The sequence below is a fragment of the Haliotis rufescens genome, unplaced genomic scaffold (assembly GCF_023055435.1).
Source record: "Haliotis rufescens isolate VD_foot unplaced genomic scaffold, xgHalRufe1.0.p SCAF_35, whole genome shotgun sequence".
NCBI lineage: Eukaryota > Metazoa > Mollusca > Gastropoda > Lepetellida > Haliotidae > Haliotis > Haliotis rufescens.
The window spans coordinates 2,956,959-2,974,067 of record NW_025964057.1 but is presented as its reverse complement, the minus strand read 5'-3'; the positions used below and the strand labels follow the sequence as shown (position 1 = coordinate 2,974,067).

Sequence of the window (17,109 nt, the reverse complement as noted above, 5' to 3'; positions counted from 1 at the left end):
TTGCTGTTGATTGAGTATGTTCTCCCTCACACATTCTCTACCTAACGGGGATGTCTCGCTCATGTATGCTAATGCATTCATGGCACTACTTACTGCAACTTACTGCAATATCCAGAGTTATTAAGAATATTTTGTGTAAAAAAACTCTTATATATCTATATTCAATGATGTTTTCATGTTTTGTGTGACATGTGTGACATGTGTGACATGTGTATCTAACGTGTGGAATGTTGCTTCAGACAACAGCCGTACTGAATCCACTGAAGGGCACGGACCACGACATCATGCAGGACACTGATCTGGCCGGACCACTCGTCTTCTGTCTGGCCTTCGGGGGCTTCCTGATGTTGGTGAGTAGGCAGGAGATCAGTAGGCAGGAGATCAGTAGACAGAGGGCAAGTAAATGGGATGAGTAGACAGGATATCAGTAGACAGAGGGCAAGTAAATGGGATGAGTAGGCAGGAGATCAGTAGACAGAGGGCAAGTAAATGGGATGAGTAGACAGGAGATCAGTAGACAGAGGGCAAGTAAATGGGATGAGTAGACAGAAGATCAGTAGACAGAGGGCAAGTAAATGGGATGAGTAGACAGGAGATCAGTAGACAGAGGGCAAGTAAATGGGATGAGTAGACAGGAGATCAGTAGACAGAGGGCAAGTAAATGGGATGAGTAGACAGGAGATCAGTAGACAGAGGGCAAGTAAATGGGATGAGTAGACAAGGGATGAGTAGACATGAGATGATTCAAATGATACAATATTTGTACATACTCTTTAGCGCAGGTGTAACTGTGATACACCTTGTACTGTGATACACTCCTCTGTAATGTTGTCAGTACAAACAGTACAAGGCCACTCCACCAACAGAGACAGTTTTTCCTCAAGTATGGAACACAGGGAGGTCGGTACACACAGTACAAGGCCTCTCCACCAACAGGGACAGATTGTCCTCATGTATAGAACACAGTGAGGTCGGTACAAACAGTACAAGGCCTCTCCACCAACAGGGACAGATTGTCCTCATGTATAGAACACGGTGAGGTCGGTACAAACAGTACAAGGCCTCTCCACCAACAGGGACAGATTGTCCTCATGTATAGAACACGGTGAGGTCGGTACAAACAGTACAAGGCCTCTCCACCAACAGGGACAGATTGTCCTCATGTATAGAACACAGTGAAGTCGGTACAAACAGTACAAGGCCTCTCCACCAACAGGGACAGTTAGTCCTCTTGTATGAAACACAGGGAGATCAGTACAAAGAGTACAAGGCCTCTCCACCAACAGAGACAGTTTGACCTCATGTATAGAGCAAAGGGAGGTTGGTACAAAGAGTACAAGGCCTCTCCACCATCAGGGACAGTTTGACCTCATGTATAGAACACAGGGAGATCAGTACAAAGAGTACAAGGCCTCTCCACCAACAGAGACAGTTTGACCTCATGTATAGAACACAGGGAGGTCGGTACAGAGAGTACAAGACCTCTCCACCAACAGAGACAGTTAGTCCTCTTGTATGGAACACAGGGAGGTCGGTACAAAGAGTACAAGGCCTCTCCACCAACTGGGACAGTTAGTCCTCTTGTATGGAACACAGGGAGGTCGGTACAAACAGAACAAGGCCTCTCCACCAACAGAGACAGTTTGACCTCATGTATAGAACACAGGGAGGTCGGTACAAACTGTACAAGGCCTCTCCACCAACAGAGACAGTTAGTCCTCTTGTATGGAACACAGGGAGGTCGGTACAAAGAGTACAAGGCCTCTCCACCAACAGGGACATTTAGTCCTCTTGTATTGAACACAGGGAGGTCGGTACAAACAAAACAAGGCCTCTCCACCAACAGAGACAGTTTGACCTCATGTATAGAACACAGGGAGGTCGGTACAAACTGTACAAGGCCTCTCCACCAACAGAGACAGTTAGTCCTCTTGTATGGAACACAGTGAGGTCGGTACAAAGAGTACAAGGCCTCTCCACCAACAGGGACAGTTAGTCCTCTTGTATGGAACACAGGGAGGTTGGTACAAACAGTACAAGGCCTCTCCACCAACTGGGACAGTTTGACCTCAAGTATGGAACAAAGGGAGGTCGGTACAAAGAGTACAAGACCTCTCCACCAACAGGGACAGTTTTACCTCATGTATAGACAACAGGGAGGTCGGTACAAACAGATCAAGACCTCTCCACCAACAGGGACAGTTAGTCCTCTTGTATGGAACACAGGGAGGTCGGTACAAAGAGTACAAGGCCTCTCCACCAACAGGGACAGTTTTACCTCAAGTATGGAACAAAGGGAGGTCGGTACAAAGAGTACAAGACCTCTCGACCAACTGGGACAGTTTGACCTCATGTATGGACAACAAGGAGGTCGGTACAAACAGTACAAGACCTCTCCACCAACAGGGACAGTTTGACCTCATGCATGGAACACAGGGAAGTCGGTACTAACAGTACAAGACCTCTCCACCAACAGAGACAGTTGATCCTCTTGTATGGAACACAGGGAGGTTGGTACAAACAGTACAAGGCCTCTCCACCAACAAAGACAGTTAGTCCTCTTGTATGGACAGGGAGGTTGGTACAAACAGTACAGGACCTCTCCACCAACAGGGACAGATTGTCCTCATGTATAGAACACAGGGAGGTCGGTACAAAGAGTACAAGGCCTCTCCACCAACAGGGACAGTTAGTCCTCTTGTATGGAACACAGGGAGGTTGGTACAAACAGTACAAGGCCTCTCCACCAACAGGGACAGTTTGACCTCATGTATGGAACACAGGGAGGTCGGTACAAACAGAACAAGGCCTCTCCACCAACAGAGACAGTTTGACCTCAAGTATGGAACAAAGGGAGGTCGGTACAAAGAGTACAAGACCTCTCCACCAACTGGGACAGTTTTACCTCATGTATGGACAACAGGGAGGTCGGTACAAACAGATCAAGACCTCTCCACCAACAGAGACAGTTTGTCCTCAAGTATGGAACAAAGGGAGGTCGGTACAAAGAGTACAAGACCTCTCCACCAACAGAGACAGTTGATCCTCTTGTATGGAACACAGGGAGGTCGGTACAAACAGTACAAGACCTCTCCACCAACAGGGACAGTTTGACCTCATGTATGAAACACAGGGAGGTCGGCACAAACAGTACAAGGCCTCTCCACCAACAGGGACAGATTGTCCTCATGTATAGAACACAGTGAGGTCGGTACAAACAGTACAAGGCCTCTCCACCAACAGGGACAGTTTGTCCTCATGTATAGAACACATTGAGGTCGGTACAAACAGTACAAGGCCTCTCCACCAACAGGGACAGATTGTCCTCATGTAAAGAACACAGTGAGGTCGGTACAAACAGTAAAAGGCCTCTCCACCAACAGGGACAGATTGTCCTCTTGTATTGAACACAGTGAGGTTGGTACAAACAGTACAAGACCTCTCCACCAACAGGGACAGTTTGACCTCAAGTATGGAACAAAGGGAGGTCGGTACAAACAGTACAAGACCTCTCCACCAACAGAGACAGATTGTCCTCATGTATAGAACACAGGGAGGTTGGTACAAACAGTACAAGGCCTCTCCACCAACAAAGACAGTTAGTCCTCTTGTATAGAACACAGGGAGGTTGGTACAAACAGTACAAGACCTCTCCACCAACAGAGGCAGTTTGTCCTCTTGTATGGAACACAGGGAGGTTGGTACAAACTGTACAAGGCCTCTCCACCAACAGGGACAGTTGATCCTCTTGTATGGAACACAGGGAGGTCGGTACAAACAGTACAAGGCCTCTCCACCAACAGGGACAGATTGTCCTCATGTATAGAACACAGTGATGTCGGTACAAACAGTACAAGGCCTCTCCACCAACAGGGACAGTTTGTCCTCATGTATAGAACACAGTGAGGTCGGTACAAACAGTACAAGGCCTCTCCACCAACAGGGACAGATTGTCCTCATGTATAGAACACAGTGAGGTCGGTACAAACAGTAAAAGGCCTCTCCACCAACAGGGACAGATTGTCCTCATGTATAGAACACAGGGAGGTTGGTACAAAGAGTACAAGGCCTCTCCACCAACAAAGACAGTTAGTCCTCTTGTATGGAACACAGGGAGGTTGGTACAAACAGTACAAGACCTCTCCACCAACAGAGACAGTTTGTCCTCTTGTATGGAACACAGGGAGGTCGGTACAAACTGTACAAGGCCTCTCCACCAACAGGGACAGATTGTCCTCATGTATAGAACACAGTGAGGTCGGTACAAACAGTAAAAGGCCTCTCCACCAACAGGGACAGATTGTCCTCTTGTATAGAACACAGTGAGGTTGGTACAAACAGTACAAGACCTCTCCACCAACAGGGACAGTTTGACCTCATGTATGGAACAAAGGGAGGTCGGTACAAACAGTACAAGGCCTCTCCACCAACAAAGACAGTTAGTCCTCTTGTATGGAACACAGGGAGGTTGGTACAAACAGTACAAAACCTCTCCACCAACAGGGACAGTTTGTCCTCTTGTATGGAACACAGGGAGGTCGGTACAAACTGTACAAGGCCTCTCCACCAACAGAGACAGTTGATCCTCTTGTATGGAACACAGGGAGGTCGGTACAAACAGTACAAGGCCTCTCCACCAACAGGGACAGATTGTACTCTTGTATAGAACACAGTGAGGTTGGTACAAACAGTACAAGACCTCTCCACCAACAGGGACAGTTTGACCTCAAGTATGGAACAAAGGGAGGTCGGTACAAACAGTACAAGACCTCTCCACCAACAGAGACAGATTGTCCTCATGTATAGAACACAGGGAGGTTGGTACAAAGAGTACAAGGCCTCTCCACCAACAAAGACAGTTAGTCCTCTTGTATGGAACACAGGGAGGTTGGTACAAACAGTTCAAGACCTCTCCACCAACAGAGACAGTTTGTCCTCTTGTATGGAACACAGGGAGGTCGGTACAAACTGTACAAGGCCTCTCCACCAACAGGGAAGGTTTGACCTCATGTATGGACAGGGAGGTCGGTACAAACAGTACCTCTCCACCAACAGAGACAGTTTGTCCTCTTGTATGGAACACAGCACCGTGGATAATGTGACTGCATGGTTTATTCAGGAAATGATTGCACTGAGGTATAATCAAGGCTAGTTTTGTGTAACTTCTTGAAAAAGCTGAATATTACTATGTGTAGTTTAGTGCATTATTCATATGAATATCTTGGGCTCTGAGATGGGGTCAACAAGGGCTTATTGAGGATCCTGGAACCACACTCTGGTTCAGTGGTGTGAGTGCATAGTCTAGTGTCACTGTGTGGTTCAGTGGTGTGAGTCCATAGTCTGGTGTCATAGTCTGGTGTCATAGTCTAGTGTCACTGTGTGGTTCAGTGGTGTGTGTCCATAGTCTGGTGTCATAGTCTGGTGTCATATTCTAGTGTCACTGTGTGGTTCAGTGGTGTGCGTCCATAGTCTGGTGTCATATACTGGTGTCATAGTCTAGTGTCACTGTGTGGTTCAGTGGTGTGCGTCCATAGTCTGGTGTCATAGTCTGGTGTCATAGTCCAGTGTCACTGTGTGGTTCAGTGGTGTGAGTCCATAGTCTGGTGTCATACACTGGTGTCATAGTCTAGTGTCACTGTGTGTTTCAGTGGTGTGAGTCCATAGTCTGGTGTCATAGTCTGGTGTCACAGTCTGGTGTCACTGTGTGGTTCAGTGGTGTGAGTCCATAGTCTGGTGTCATATACTGGTGTCATAGTCTAGTGTCACTGTGTGGTTCAGTGGTGTGAGTCCATAGTCTGGTGTCATAGTCTGGTGTCACAGTCTGGTGTCACTGTGTGGTTCAGTGGTGTGAGTCCATAGTCTGGTGTCATATTCTGGTGTCATAGTCTGGTGTCACTGTGTGGTTCAGTGGCGTGAGTCCATAGTCTGGTGTCACAGTCTGGTGTCACTGTGTGGTTCAGTGGCGTGAGTCCATAGTCTGGTGTCACAGTCTGGTGTCACTGTGTGGTTCAGTGGTGTCAGTCCATAGTCTGGTGTCACAGTCTAGTGTCACTGTGTGGTTCAGTGGTGTGAGTCCATAGTCTGGTGTCACAGTCTGGTGTCACTGTGTGGTTCAGTGGTGTCAGTCCATAGTCTGGTGTCACAGTCTGGTGTCACTGTGTGGTTCAGTGGTGTGAGTCCATAGTCTGGTGTCACAGTCTGGTGTCACTGTGTGGTTCAGTGGTGTGAGTCCATAGTCTGGTGTCACAGTCTGGTGTCACTGTGTGGATCAGTGGTGTGAGTCCTTGGTCTGGTGTCACAGTCTGGTGTCACTGTGTGGTTCAGTGGTGTCAGTCCATAGTCTGGTGTCACAGTCTGGTGTCACTGTGTGGTTCAGTGGTGTAAGTCCATAGTCTGGCGTCATAGTCTGGTGTTATAGTGTGGTGTTATAGTCTGGTGTTTAGTCTGGTGTCACTGTGTGGTTCAGTGGTGTGAGTCCATAGTCACAGTCTTTTTTCATGATCTGGTGCCATGGTTTGGTTCCAAGATCTGGTGCCTATTCCAGTGTACTATCATGATATAACATTTATGCTACGTTTTCCTATAATAATTAGATCCACATCAAGTGCTTTTATGAGTTATCGTGGTGTAATATTTATTCATCATTTCATAAAATTATAGTTTAGCAAGTAATACATACCTCTCTGGGGCGGTCGGGTAGCCTAGTGGTTAAAGCGTTCGCTCGTCACGCCGAACACCCGGGTTCGAATCCCGACATGGGTACAATGTGTGAAGCCCATTTCTGGTGTCCCCCGCCGTGATATTGCTGGAATATTGCTAAAAGCGGCGTAAAACCATACTCACTCACTCACTCACATACCTCTCTCCCACAGCCCAGGGGGTTGTACCAACTCAGCTATATTCTAAGATAAATTGTTTATTGTTAATTGTTCTTGTAAATAAGATTTTGTTTTGTGTCCTGTGGCTCTGGCTCTTTGCTGACTAATTCCCCCTAGAAAACCAGCATGCCATTTGGAAGGTTTTGTTCACCCGAACAGAACCATAATAGTAGACTTTGTTACCAAATAAATAATTAATCTGAGGACAGCAGGAAAGTAAAGTAGTTTAGTTACATAAAGTTGCTATGATTATATGGAAACTATGATTCGAACCCAGACATTTGGCCTAACAGGAAAACACCCTAAAACTCTGCTTCCCATCTGTCCACTTAGTACACAATCCAATGCTTATCAGGTATCATGGTGTGGTGGTTATATGGACCAATAACACCCAGCATACTTTATACTACATCCAGACAGAGGATAAATCTCCATATCACGTCTTAATTGTAACAATCAGTCTGACATTTCCATCAATGTTGCCCCATGCTTCCATCATACATGCAGTCCGACCGGCTCCTACTTCAGACATATTATATTGTCAAGTGCGAGGCCAACCCTCTGTGTGCCTGAGTCCAGACAGAGGAGCAGTGGACTGTGTAATCCCATCAATATCTTCCTCCACACAAGCCCTGATACCTGCTGCACTTCATCCCGAGTGACCACTTGTCTATAGAGCTACATAAACTTTGTTCCTGACCCAGACAGAGGTGTCTTCACACCCCACGACAAGGAGGCCGGACTCCGGCTCATTCAAGGCTCGTTGCCATATAAATGAAACAGCGAGCAGACGGCTTGCGATTGACTATCTTTTCAAATATTACATGTCTGTGTTCATTCACATCGATATGATATAATAGGTGTTCATGGTATTTTTCTTTCATTAAGTTGGTTTGGGTAAAGACGACCTTTTTACTTTGGGTTTGAAGTATCCTATTGTGTGGATGATCATATAGACATTGATAAACGTAATAAACATTTGTCTTTACTTTATCTTTTGATCACTCACTCACTGACGCACTCACTCACCCACTCACTCACTCACTCACTCACTCACTCACTCACTCACTCACTCACTCACTCACACACTCACTAGGGGGCACAGGTGGCCCAGTCGTCTAAGGCGCCGCAGTTTGCTGTGCAGAGTTGCGTCCCTTGGACACGCCAGAAACCTATGATTGTGGGTTCGAATCCTGGTTCGCCCCGATTATGTTTCTAAGCTTGTCAGCACCATACCCGTGCTCATGGGTTTCACCAAAGTGGTAAACGTCTGAGACCTGATTCACTTTGGGCTTTCCTCCCACATTACACTGAATACTGAATAACTGGAATACTGTTTAAACCCCAACTCACTCACTCACACCACACCTGGCCCACTCACTCACTCACTCACTCACTGTGCCCACTCACTCACTAAACTCACTCACTCATTCTTCTACCACTTGGGACAGTAGATTGCCACATGTATGGAAACATACACCAGGTATCTGTTTCAAAGTGTTGTAACTCTTTGTTGTTGGCTACTTCACAGTAGTGGTGGGAGTGTTTCTCAGGTTGGTAAGGAAGAAAAAAATGCATTTGATTTTGAATTGAGAGATCAAGTTGAAATTTGTCAGTGATGAAAAACAGAACAGGTTGTAGTAAGAACATATTTTCATGTAAACCAAAGATAAATGTCTTTAATTGAATGTGTTAATTAGGAGATAAACATACTGTGTTTTCAATGTAGAGCTAGGTTACCTGTAGATTTAACCCCGCTAAATTGAATTTGTAACCAAACGCGCAGCATGAGGTTTCAAATGTTAAATTTAGCGCGGTTAAATCTATAGGTAACCTATCTCTTCATTGAAAACACAATATGTTTATCTCCATTCAACCATGACTAAATAAAACGCGAACTCTTTGGTGTTAGAAAAAATACTGAGTGAAGCGGCATGGGTTGAGTTCAGTGTTTTGAGTGGGTTATCTATCTGAATTACGGGATCACCGAACAAAATATGGTGCTGTATATACTCAAGCAGTTTGTTTACACCGTTATACTTCACTCGAACATTGAAAGCATATAAGCACGGCAACTTGGTAAGCTAACATGAGGTGGGCATCCCTAAAGAAAACAAAGCAAGCTTTGCAAGGCTTTCGCTCTACATCCTAGTCACCATTATGACGTCATATTGCTCATTGTGACGCAAAAAATATGACGTCACAGTCGTATATAGAAAAGCACCAAAATTCCAAGTTCTCTGTTGTCTCCAAAACGTAAATACATTCCCTTTGTTGATTTCTGTCGGTTTTTTCTACACGAAATGTATTGCCACACATCCTTTGAATATTGTAGTAACCGCATCTGTGCATTTTGTAACCTGTAATTGTAGATATAATTATTTAAATATGCCTACCGACAATGACTGAAAATAGTACTATTCTATGAATATTAGCTTCCGCGGTGATGCGGCCCTCAAACCAGCTGTTTCAATCAGAGGGGGTTTATTGAGATTAAATAGCCTCTGATTGACCAATCAGGATTGAGTAAATTCCAAATTCATGGTAGAATTACTAATTATGGTTGACCAAACTTTAATGAATAACGGTGAATATACCTGATGTCTGCGAGTGAAAAACTAAACTAGAGTTTGATAACCAGATTGTGTTGGCCTTAAGACAGGAAGTGACTACGTGTTGATCTGTGAGGTCACTGGTTATAATCTCAGGCTGCAGATACCTCAGGGACAGTTCCCTACCACAGATTAGAGGTATGCTGGGAAGCTATTCACGGATATTCCTATTCACAGTTTTTATATTTGTTATGAATAAGCACTGAGTTGGGCTCATTGTTTGAGTTGATATTATACCGTAGGGATATAGCGTTATCTTTTTTTACGAAACATGAATAACTGTTTCCGAGGACCAGCTGTGGCACTTATTTTGTTTTGTTTGTGTGATAAATGTTAACTGGCTGGGTTTGGTTCCTGTGAGTGATGTTCTGGAGTATTGATGAAGACAGGAGCGTCAGAGCATGGTGCTCCATCTCATACTTAATGAAGTTATTAAAGCAGAAAAACAACTTTGTAAAGTTTGTTACAGTTGAAAAAGGGTAATTTATTTAGTGCCATTGAAGAAGTTGTTTGATGAATAGTATGTGTGGTTCTGTTGTAATGGCCGCCAGCACAGCTGCTTGGGGAGGGTTCTGCTGAGACGAGCTGTGTTTACCTCCAGGGTGATGGGGGAGGGGGAGGAGAGGGGAGGGTACACAAGGAGATACAGGGTCCAGGGTCAGGGCAGTTGTGCCATGACAGACAGGACATGTCATCAGTCAGTGTCGGAGGGTGCTTGTATAGAACCACATGGCGATCCTCCCGATGGTCAGCAGGTGGGGAGCTGTAGCAGGGAGTGGCAGGGATTCATGGTCAGGTGTTTTAAGGCATATATCATCACAATACCCTTTTTGATCACTGGTACACTCTGTGATATAATTGGAATTGGAATACTGTTCAAAGCGGCGTTGAACCCAACTCACTCACTCACTCACTCACTCACCCACCGGCCCACTCACTCACTCACTCACTCACTCACTCACTCACTCACCCACCCACCGGCTCACTCACTCACTCCATAAATTACCTTTCTGCTGCAGCCGTAATCATATCAACATTTTACCTTTAAATAATCCAGTTGTGATTACGATGCAATGAAACATAAACATCTGGTTTCACACTCTGACCACCAGATCTCCCCTGAGTCTGCTGTTCAGTGGGGAATATTCAAGTTAAACATCATGCAATATGTCAGTATTCTATAGTTAGAGATCCCTGGTGGTCATCAGTTCCCAATTGAATTTAAACCCTTGTTCATGTTTTACATCAAGCTACAACAGGAAGAAAAAGTTAACTTGATACACAATGGGATTTCCTTGATTCAAGATGATGGTGCACAGATTTATTATGCTGACCTTGGTGACTGATAAAACAATTTTGATATTAGATTGTTTCATGAAGGAAGAGTGTTCCAAGTGCATCACCCTTATGTATAAACTATGTGGACAAGTCTGATTAGATGCTGCACATTCTTCTGTGTTCTCTGCACCTGGTCAGTCCCGATTAGCTCAGAATATCTGTTCAATGATTGCACCGTGTCCTTCGTTGACTCTGTTCCGTGATTGCGCTGTGTCCTTTATCGTTTTATTGTTTTCTTGTCATAGTTTTTGAAAGACGATGGAAACTGGCTTCACTTGCATCTGGATCCTCCTGAGTCAATATGGATGCTGATGAAATTGGATTTGGTTTCAAATAAAAAATCCAATGTTGGACTTGTTGATTGATATTGCCTCACAGTTTGATTGTTTGTGTTTGTTTGTTAGAAGAGTTCATCTTTTATCTTTCAATCTCTCCCACTCCTGTGTATCTGCCTTTTCCCTACGCTAATATGCATACTTTGTCAGTCTATTTTCCAATTAACTAGTAGCCTAGGATATTTTTCACAATATTACACATTTCTGTAATAAGCCATTAAACATTTTATCGGGTTCTGTTTGTAATATGAAAGTTCGGAATTGATATTGGGTTCAATAAATTGCATTAATTGACACTTTTATGTTGAATTCTGTTTTATTACTGGAGAGTTGAAAGATAAAGCTGACCTTGAGAGGTCCCCGTGAGGCGGACATGAGGGCGATGGGTAGCTGCCGGCTGTGAGTACGGCTGAGATATGTGGGTTGTTCGTGATACGATGATATCATTGCTGATATATATTTCTTAATCTTCTTTAGAGAACATTAGCAAAAAATCAATCACACTTTCTATTTTCATTTGACTCGGATTCATTACATTCGTGAAAGCCAGATAGTTTGGTCATAAAATTAATGTTCGTAGCACATATGTTGCCATGGTTATTGCTGATTTGTCCTTTGCTGATAGAACAAAGGTAATATAATGACAGACATTTGATTAAAGACGTCAAGACAGGAATGACAGAGTGTGTGAGATGAATGTCATGGTTCCTGAACTTATTTCAATGTTAACAGACATGCTGGCAATTTGAAAAAAATCTACCTCTTCATGAAAATATCACTTAAAAAAAAAGAATATAATTATATTATCAGTTCCTTGTTTTCCGCTGACTTTGATCATCCCAGCTAGACAGTGGTAGTTGTATTTTGGGTGAGTTTGTCAGACGGTTCACTCATTGACATAAGGAAATATCCTGACCGTACAGTGTGAGCGTCCACAACAAGGCAGCGAATGTAATGAGTTGGTTGTTAGATCTCTGTTGTCATCAGTGGACATGTACTCCAGGGTAGACTGTACTCTTGTCGCTATGCCAGACAACTGTTGAGGATGAAGTAGATGCTGTGTCTCACACCAGGAAAAAGGTCGACCTTTCTGGATTAGTCTGGCTGTGTCACACAATTTGTTTTGTTGTATCTATTTCAGGAAATGCTATACGAGTATAAACCTGTAGAACTAACATAAGAAGCATTTTTCTTTAGTAGCTTTATGAACTTTTGTAATAAGTGTATTTTAGTAGTCCCTTCATGAGCTGGTGTACAACAAAGTGTATGTCATGTTATCCCTTTGGACTAGTGTATCATGTCAAACCCACCAAGGTCAACTCAGCAGTGAGGAGATCTTGTCAAACCCACCAAGGTCAACTCAGCAGTAAGGAGATCTTGTCAAACCCACCTAGTTCAACTCAGCAGTAAGGAGATCTTGTCAAACCCACCAAGGTCAACTCAGCAATAAGGAGATCTTGTCAAACCCACCAAGGTCAACTCAGCAATAAGGAGATCTTGTCAAACCCACCAAGGTCAACTCAGCAATGAGGAGATCTTGTCAAACCCACCAAGGTCAACTCAGCAATAAGGAGATCTTGTCAAACCCACCAAGGTCAACTCAGCAATGAGGAGATCTTGTCAAACCCACCAAGGTCAACTCAGCAATAAGGAGATCTTGTCAAACCCACCAAGGTCAACTCAGCAATAAGGAGATCTTGTCAAACCCACCAAGGTCAACTCAGCAATGAGGAGATCTTGTCAGTCCCACCAAGGTCAACTCAGCAATAAGGAGATCTTGTCAAACCCACCAAGGTCAACTCAGCAATAAGGAGATCTTGTCAAACCCACCAAGGTCAACTCAGCAATAAGGAGATCTTGTCAAACCCACCAAGGTCAACTCAGCAATAAGGAGATCTTGTCAAACCCACCAAGGTCAACTCAGCAATGAGGAGATCTTGTCAAACCCACCAAGGTCAACTGAGAAATAAGGAGATCTTGTCAAACACACCAAGGTCAACTCAGCAGTAAGGAGATCTTGTCAAACCCACCAAGGTCAACTCAGCAATAAGGAGATCTTGTCAAACCCACTAAGGTCAACTCAGCAATGAGGAGATCTTGTCAAACCCACCAGGGTCAACTCAGCAATAAGGAGATCTTGTCAAACCCACCAGGGTCAACTCAGCAATAAGGAGATCTTGTCAAACACACCAAGGTCAACTCAGCAATGAGGAGATCTTGTCAAACCCACCAGGTTCAACTCAGCAATGAGGAGATCTTGTCAAACCCACCAAGGTCAGCTGAGCAATGAGGAGATCTTTTGTCAAACCCACCAAGGTCAACTCAGCAATGACGAGATCTTATCAAACCCACCAACTGACCAAGGTCAACTCAGCAATAAGGCGATCTTGTCAAATCCACACAGCATTGAGGATCACGGCCATTCTGACCGTGTAAAAAGGACATGCACTACTAGAGACACCTAAATGTGTCATTACCTCCTCACAAGTATTACTTTCAGTGAAGTATGTTTGTGTGACAGTATCAGACCTGTCTCACGACCACCAGTGGTTAACTCTAATGTGAAGAGGGTCAGTTGTGATGTGACAAGCAGATGACGTCACAAGAAGGACAATGACTTTAAGATGTCCGTACAGGCCGGCTGATTGGCTGGGTGCTACCAGGGGGCAGGATACACTCGCCTTTTACGCGAACACCTGGTGTCATTACTATTTGATAGTGATTCATAAACACATGTTCATGATATAGTCGGAATTGTACAATCGACTCTGCCTTAAGCAGGGATTTCTTATAAATATGGTTTTGTCACTTTTATTTGTATGTGTGGACAAGACCTCATCTGGTCAATCAAATGGATTTTATTACGACTACTGATATACCTTATAGAGATTGCGATTTGCTTTGACACTTTGTTGTGAAAAGATATTCAACAAAATATTTTTCGTAATAAATATATGAAAATAGGATCATTAGCAGCAAGACAGGTGGGAGATCTCCAGTCCAGACGTGGTGCTCTGCAGGTACAGGAGAGCTAGCTATATATGTGTGAAATGTGAGGTGGGATGTTGGCCATGCCACCCCAGTGTGGAAGCCATTTACTGTGGTCAGCTCAGGAAGCAGAGGAGTCTCACTCACAATGTGTTTTGACAACTGAGGGTGAGAGGTCTGTAGCAATAGATCATATCCAGACCATGTCTGTTGGTACATGACGGACATTTAGCTGGTATGTACAGCCATTATTGGCTTCAGTGGATGGAAATATGGCTTATTTTGTCAAGCTGGACATAACAGCAACCAGCTTGTTTTGTCAGGGAACTGTGTTTATTTATCTAACTCATTGCTCTTTTGCTTAATCAGATGGAAGTTTTATCAGTATCGGCCAGCTATGTCAGTGTACATGAGAGTACATGACTCTTTCAGGTGGCAAGAATTCAGGGAATATCAGTGTTATAGACAGCTGTTGGGAGAAACAATAAGTTAGACCAACACAAGATAACTACCACTGAAGGTTTTACTGGAAAATGCAATAACTGCTCAGAATCAGTGATGATAAAGGCATCACACATGTCTATGTTATGGCTACAATTACAAAACACCTTTCTCTCTACAGTGAGTATAGCTACAAGACTTGATGTTCCTAGTAACAGTGTTATTGAACACATATTGTTCCACTACTGAAGATGTTCTTAGTGACAGTGTTATTGAACATGTGGTGTTCCACTACTGAAGATGTTCCCAGTGACAGTGTTATTGAATATATGGTGTTCCACTACTGAAGATGTTCCCAGTGACAGTGTTATTGAATATATGGTGTTCCACTACTGAAGATGTTCCCAGTGACAGTGTTACTGAACATATGGTGTTCCACTACTGAAGATGTTCCTAGTGACAGTGTTATTGAAGACATGGTGTTCACTGGTGAAGATGTTCCTAGTGACAGTGTTATTGAACTCATGGCATTCACTGGTGAAGATGTTCCTACTAACAGTGTTATTGAACATATGGTGTTCCACTACTGAAGATGTTCCTAGTGACAGTGTTATTGAACATGTGGTGTTCACTGGTGAAGATGTTTCTAGTAACAGTGTTATTGAACACATGGTGTTCCACTACTGAAGATGTTCCTAGTGACAGTGTTATTGAACATTTGGTGTTCACAGCAAAGATGTTCCTACTAACAGTGTTATTGAACATGTGGTGTTCACTGCTGAAGATGTTCCTAATAACAGTGTTATTGAACATGTGGTGTTCACTGGTGAAGATGTTCTTAGTGACAGTGTTATTGAACACATGGTGTTCCACTACTGAAGATGTTCTTAGTGACAGTGTTATTGAACATGTGGTGTTCACAGCAAAGATGTTCCTACTAACAGTGTTATTGAACATGTGGTGTTCACTGCTGAAGATGTTCCTAATAACAGTGTTATTGAACATGTGGTGTTCACTGGTGAAGATGTTCCCAGTGACAGTGTTATTGAACATATGGTGTTCCACTACTGAAGATGTTCCCAGTGACAGTGTTATTGAACATATGGTGTTCCACTACTGAAGATGTTCCCAGTGACAGTGTTATTGAATATATGGTGTTCCACTACTGAAGATGTTCCCAGTGACAGTGTTATTGAACATGTGGTGTTCCACTACTGAAAATGTTCCCAGTGACAGTGTTATTGAACATATGGTGTTCACTGCTGAAGATGTTCCCAGTGACAGTGTTACTGAACATGTGGTGTTCAGCTACTGAAGATGTTCCTAGTGACAGTGTTATTGAACATGTGGTGTTCACTACTGAAGATGTTCCTAGTGACAGTGTTATTGAACATGTGGTGTTCACTACTGAAGATGTTCCTAGTGACAGTGTTATTGAACATGTGGTGTTCACTACTGAAGATGTTCCTAGTGACAGTGTTATTGAACACATGGTGTGCCACTACGGAAGATGTTCCCAGTGACAGTGTTACTGAACATGTGGTGTTCAGCTACGGAAGATGTTCCTGGTGACAGTGTTATTGAACACATGGTGTTCCACTACTGAAGAAGTTCCCAGTGACAGTGTTACTGAACATATGGTGTTCAGCTACTGAAGATGTTCCTAGTGACAGTGTTATTGAACACATGGTGTTCCACTACGGAAGATGTTCCTAGTGACAGTGTTATTGAACACATATTGTTCCACTACTGAAGATGTTCCTAGTGACAGTGTTATTGAACACATGGTGTTCCACTACGGAAGATGTTCTCAGTGACAGTGTTACTGAACATGTGATGTTCAGCTACTGAAGATGTTCCTGGTGACAGTGTTATTGAACACATGGTGTTCCATAACTGAAGAAGTTCCCAGTGACAGTGTTACTGAACATATGGTGTTCAGCTACTGAAGATGTTCCTAGTGACAGTGTTATTGAACACATGGTGTTCCACTACGGAAGATGTTCCCTGTGACTGTTATTGAACATGTGGTGTTCACTGCTGAAGATGTTCCTGGTGACAGTGTTATTGAACACATGGTGTTCCACTACTGAAGATGTTCCCAGTGACAGTGTTATTGAAGACATGGTGTTCCACTGGTGAAGATGTTCCTAGTGACAGTGTTATTGAACATATGGTGTTCCACTGGTGAAGATGTTCCTAGTTACAGTGTTATTGAACACATGGTGTTCCACTGCTGAAGATGTTCCCAGTGACAGTGTTATTGAAGACTTCTCCCTGATTACAGGCAATGAAATAAAGAACAAAATCTAAATTGATTACAAATTGTTGGGTAACCTGGCACGCCAGATTTCAACAGATTTTCGAAAGATTTCCCTAATTGGAAGAGAAGTATTAATGTTATGCTCCAGTCAGGCTTGCCATGCTGTGTGATACTGTCTGTCCACGGAGGGCTTTCATGCCATGCTGTGTGATACTGTCTGTCCACGGAGGCACAACTGTGTGTTGGTCCTACTC

At 43.7% G+C, this 17,109-nt stretch overlaps 1 protein-coding gene across 1 annotated transcript in view; it reads left to right on the top strand.

The window, feature by feature from the left end:
• Window positions 1-17,109, top strand: part of LOC124134446 (protein YIPF5-like) — a 216,981-nt gene that overhangs the window by 180,382 nt on the left and 19,490 nt on the right. Inside the window, exon 5 of the mRNA XM_046499262.2 lies at window positions 240-350. Coding sequence (XP_046355218.2) covers window positions 240-350 — 111 coding nt within the window. The remainder of the gene's footprint in view (window positions 1-239; window positions 351-17,109) is intronic.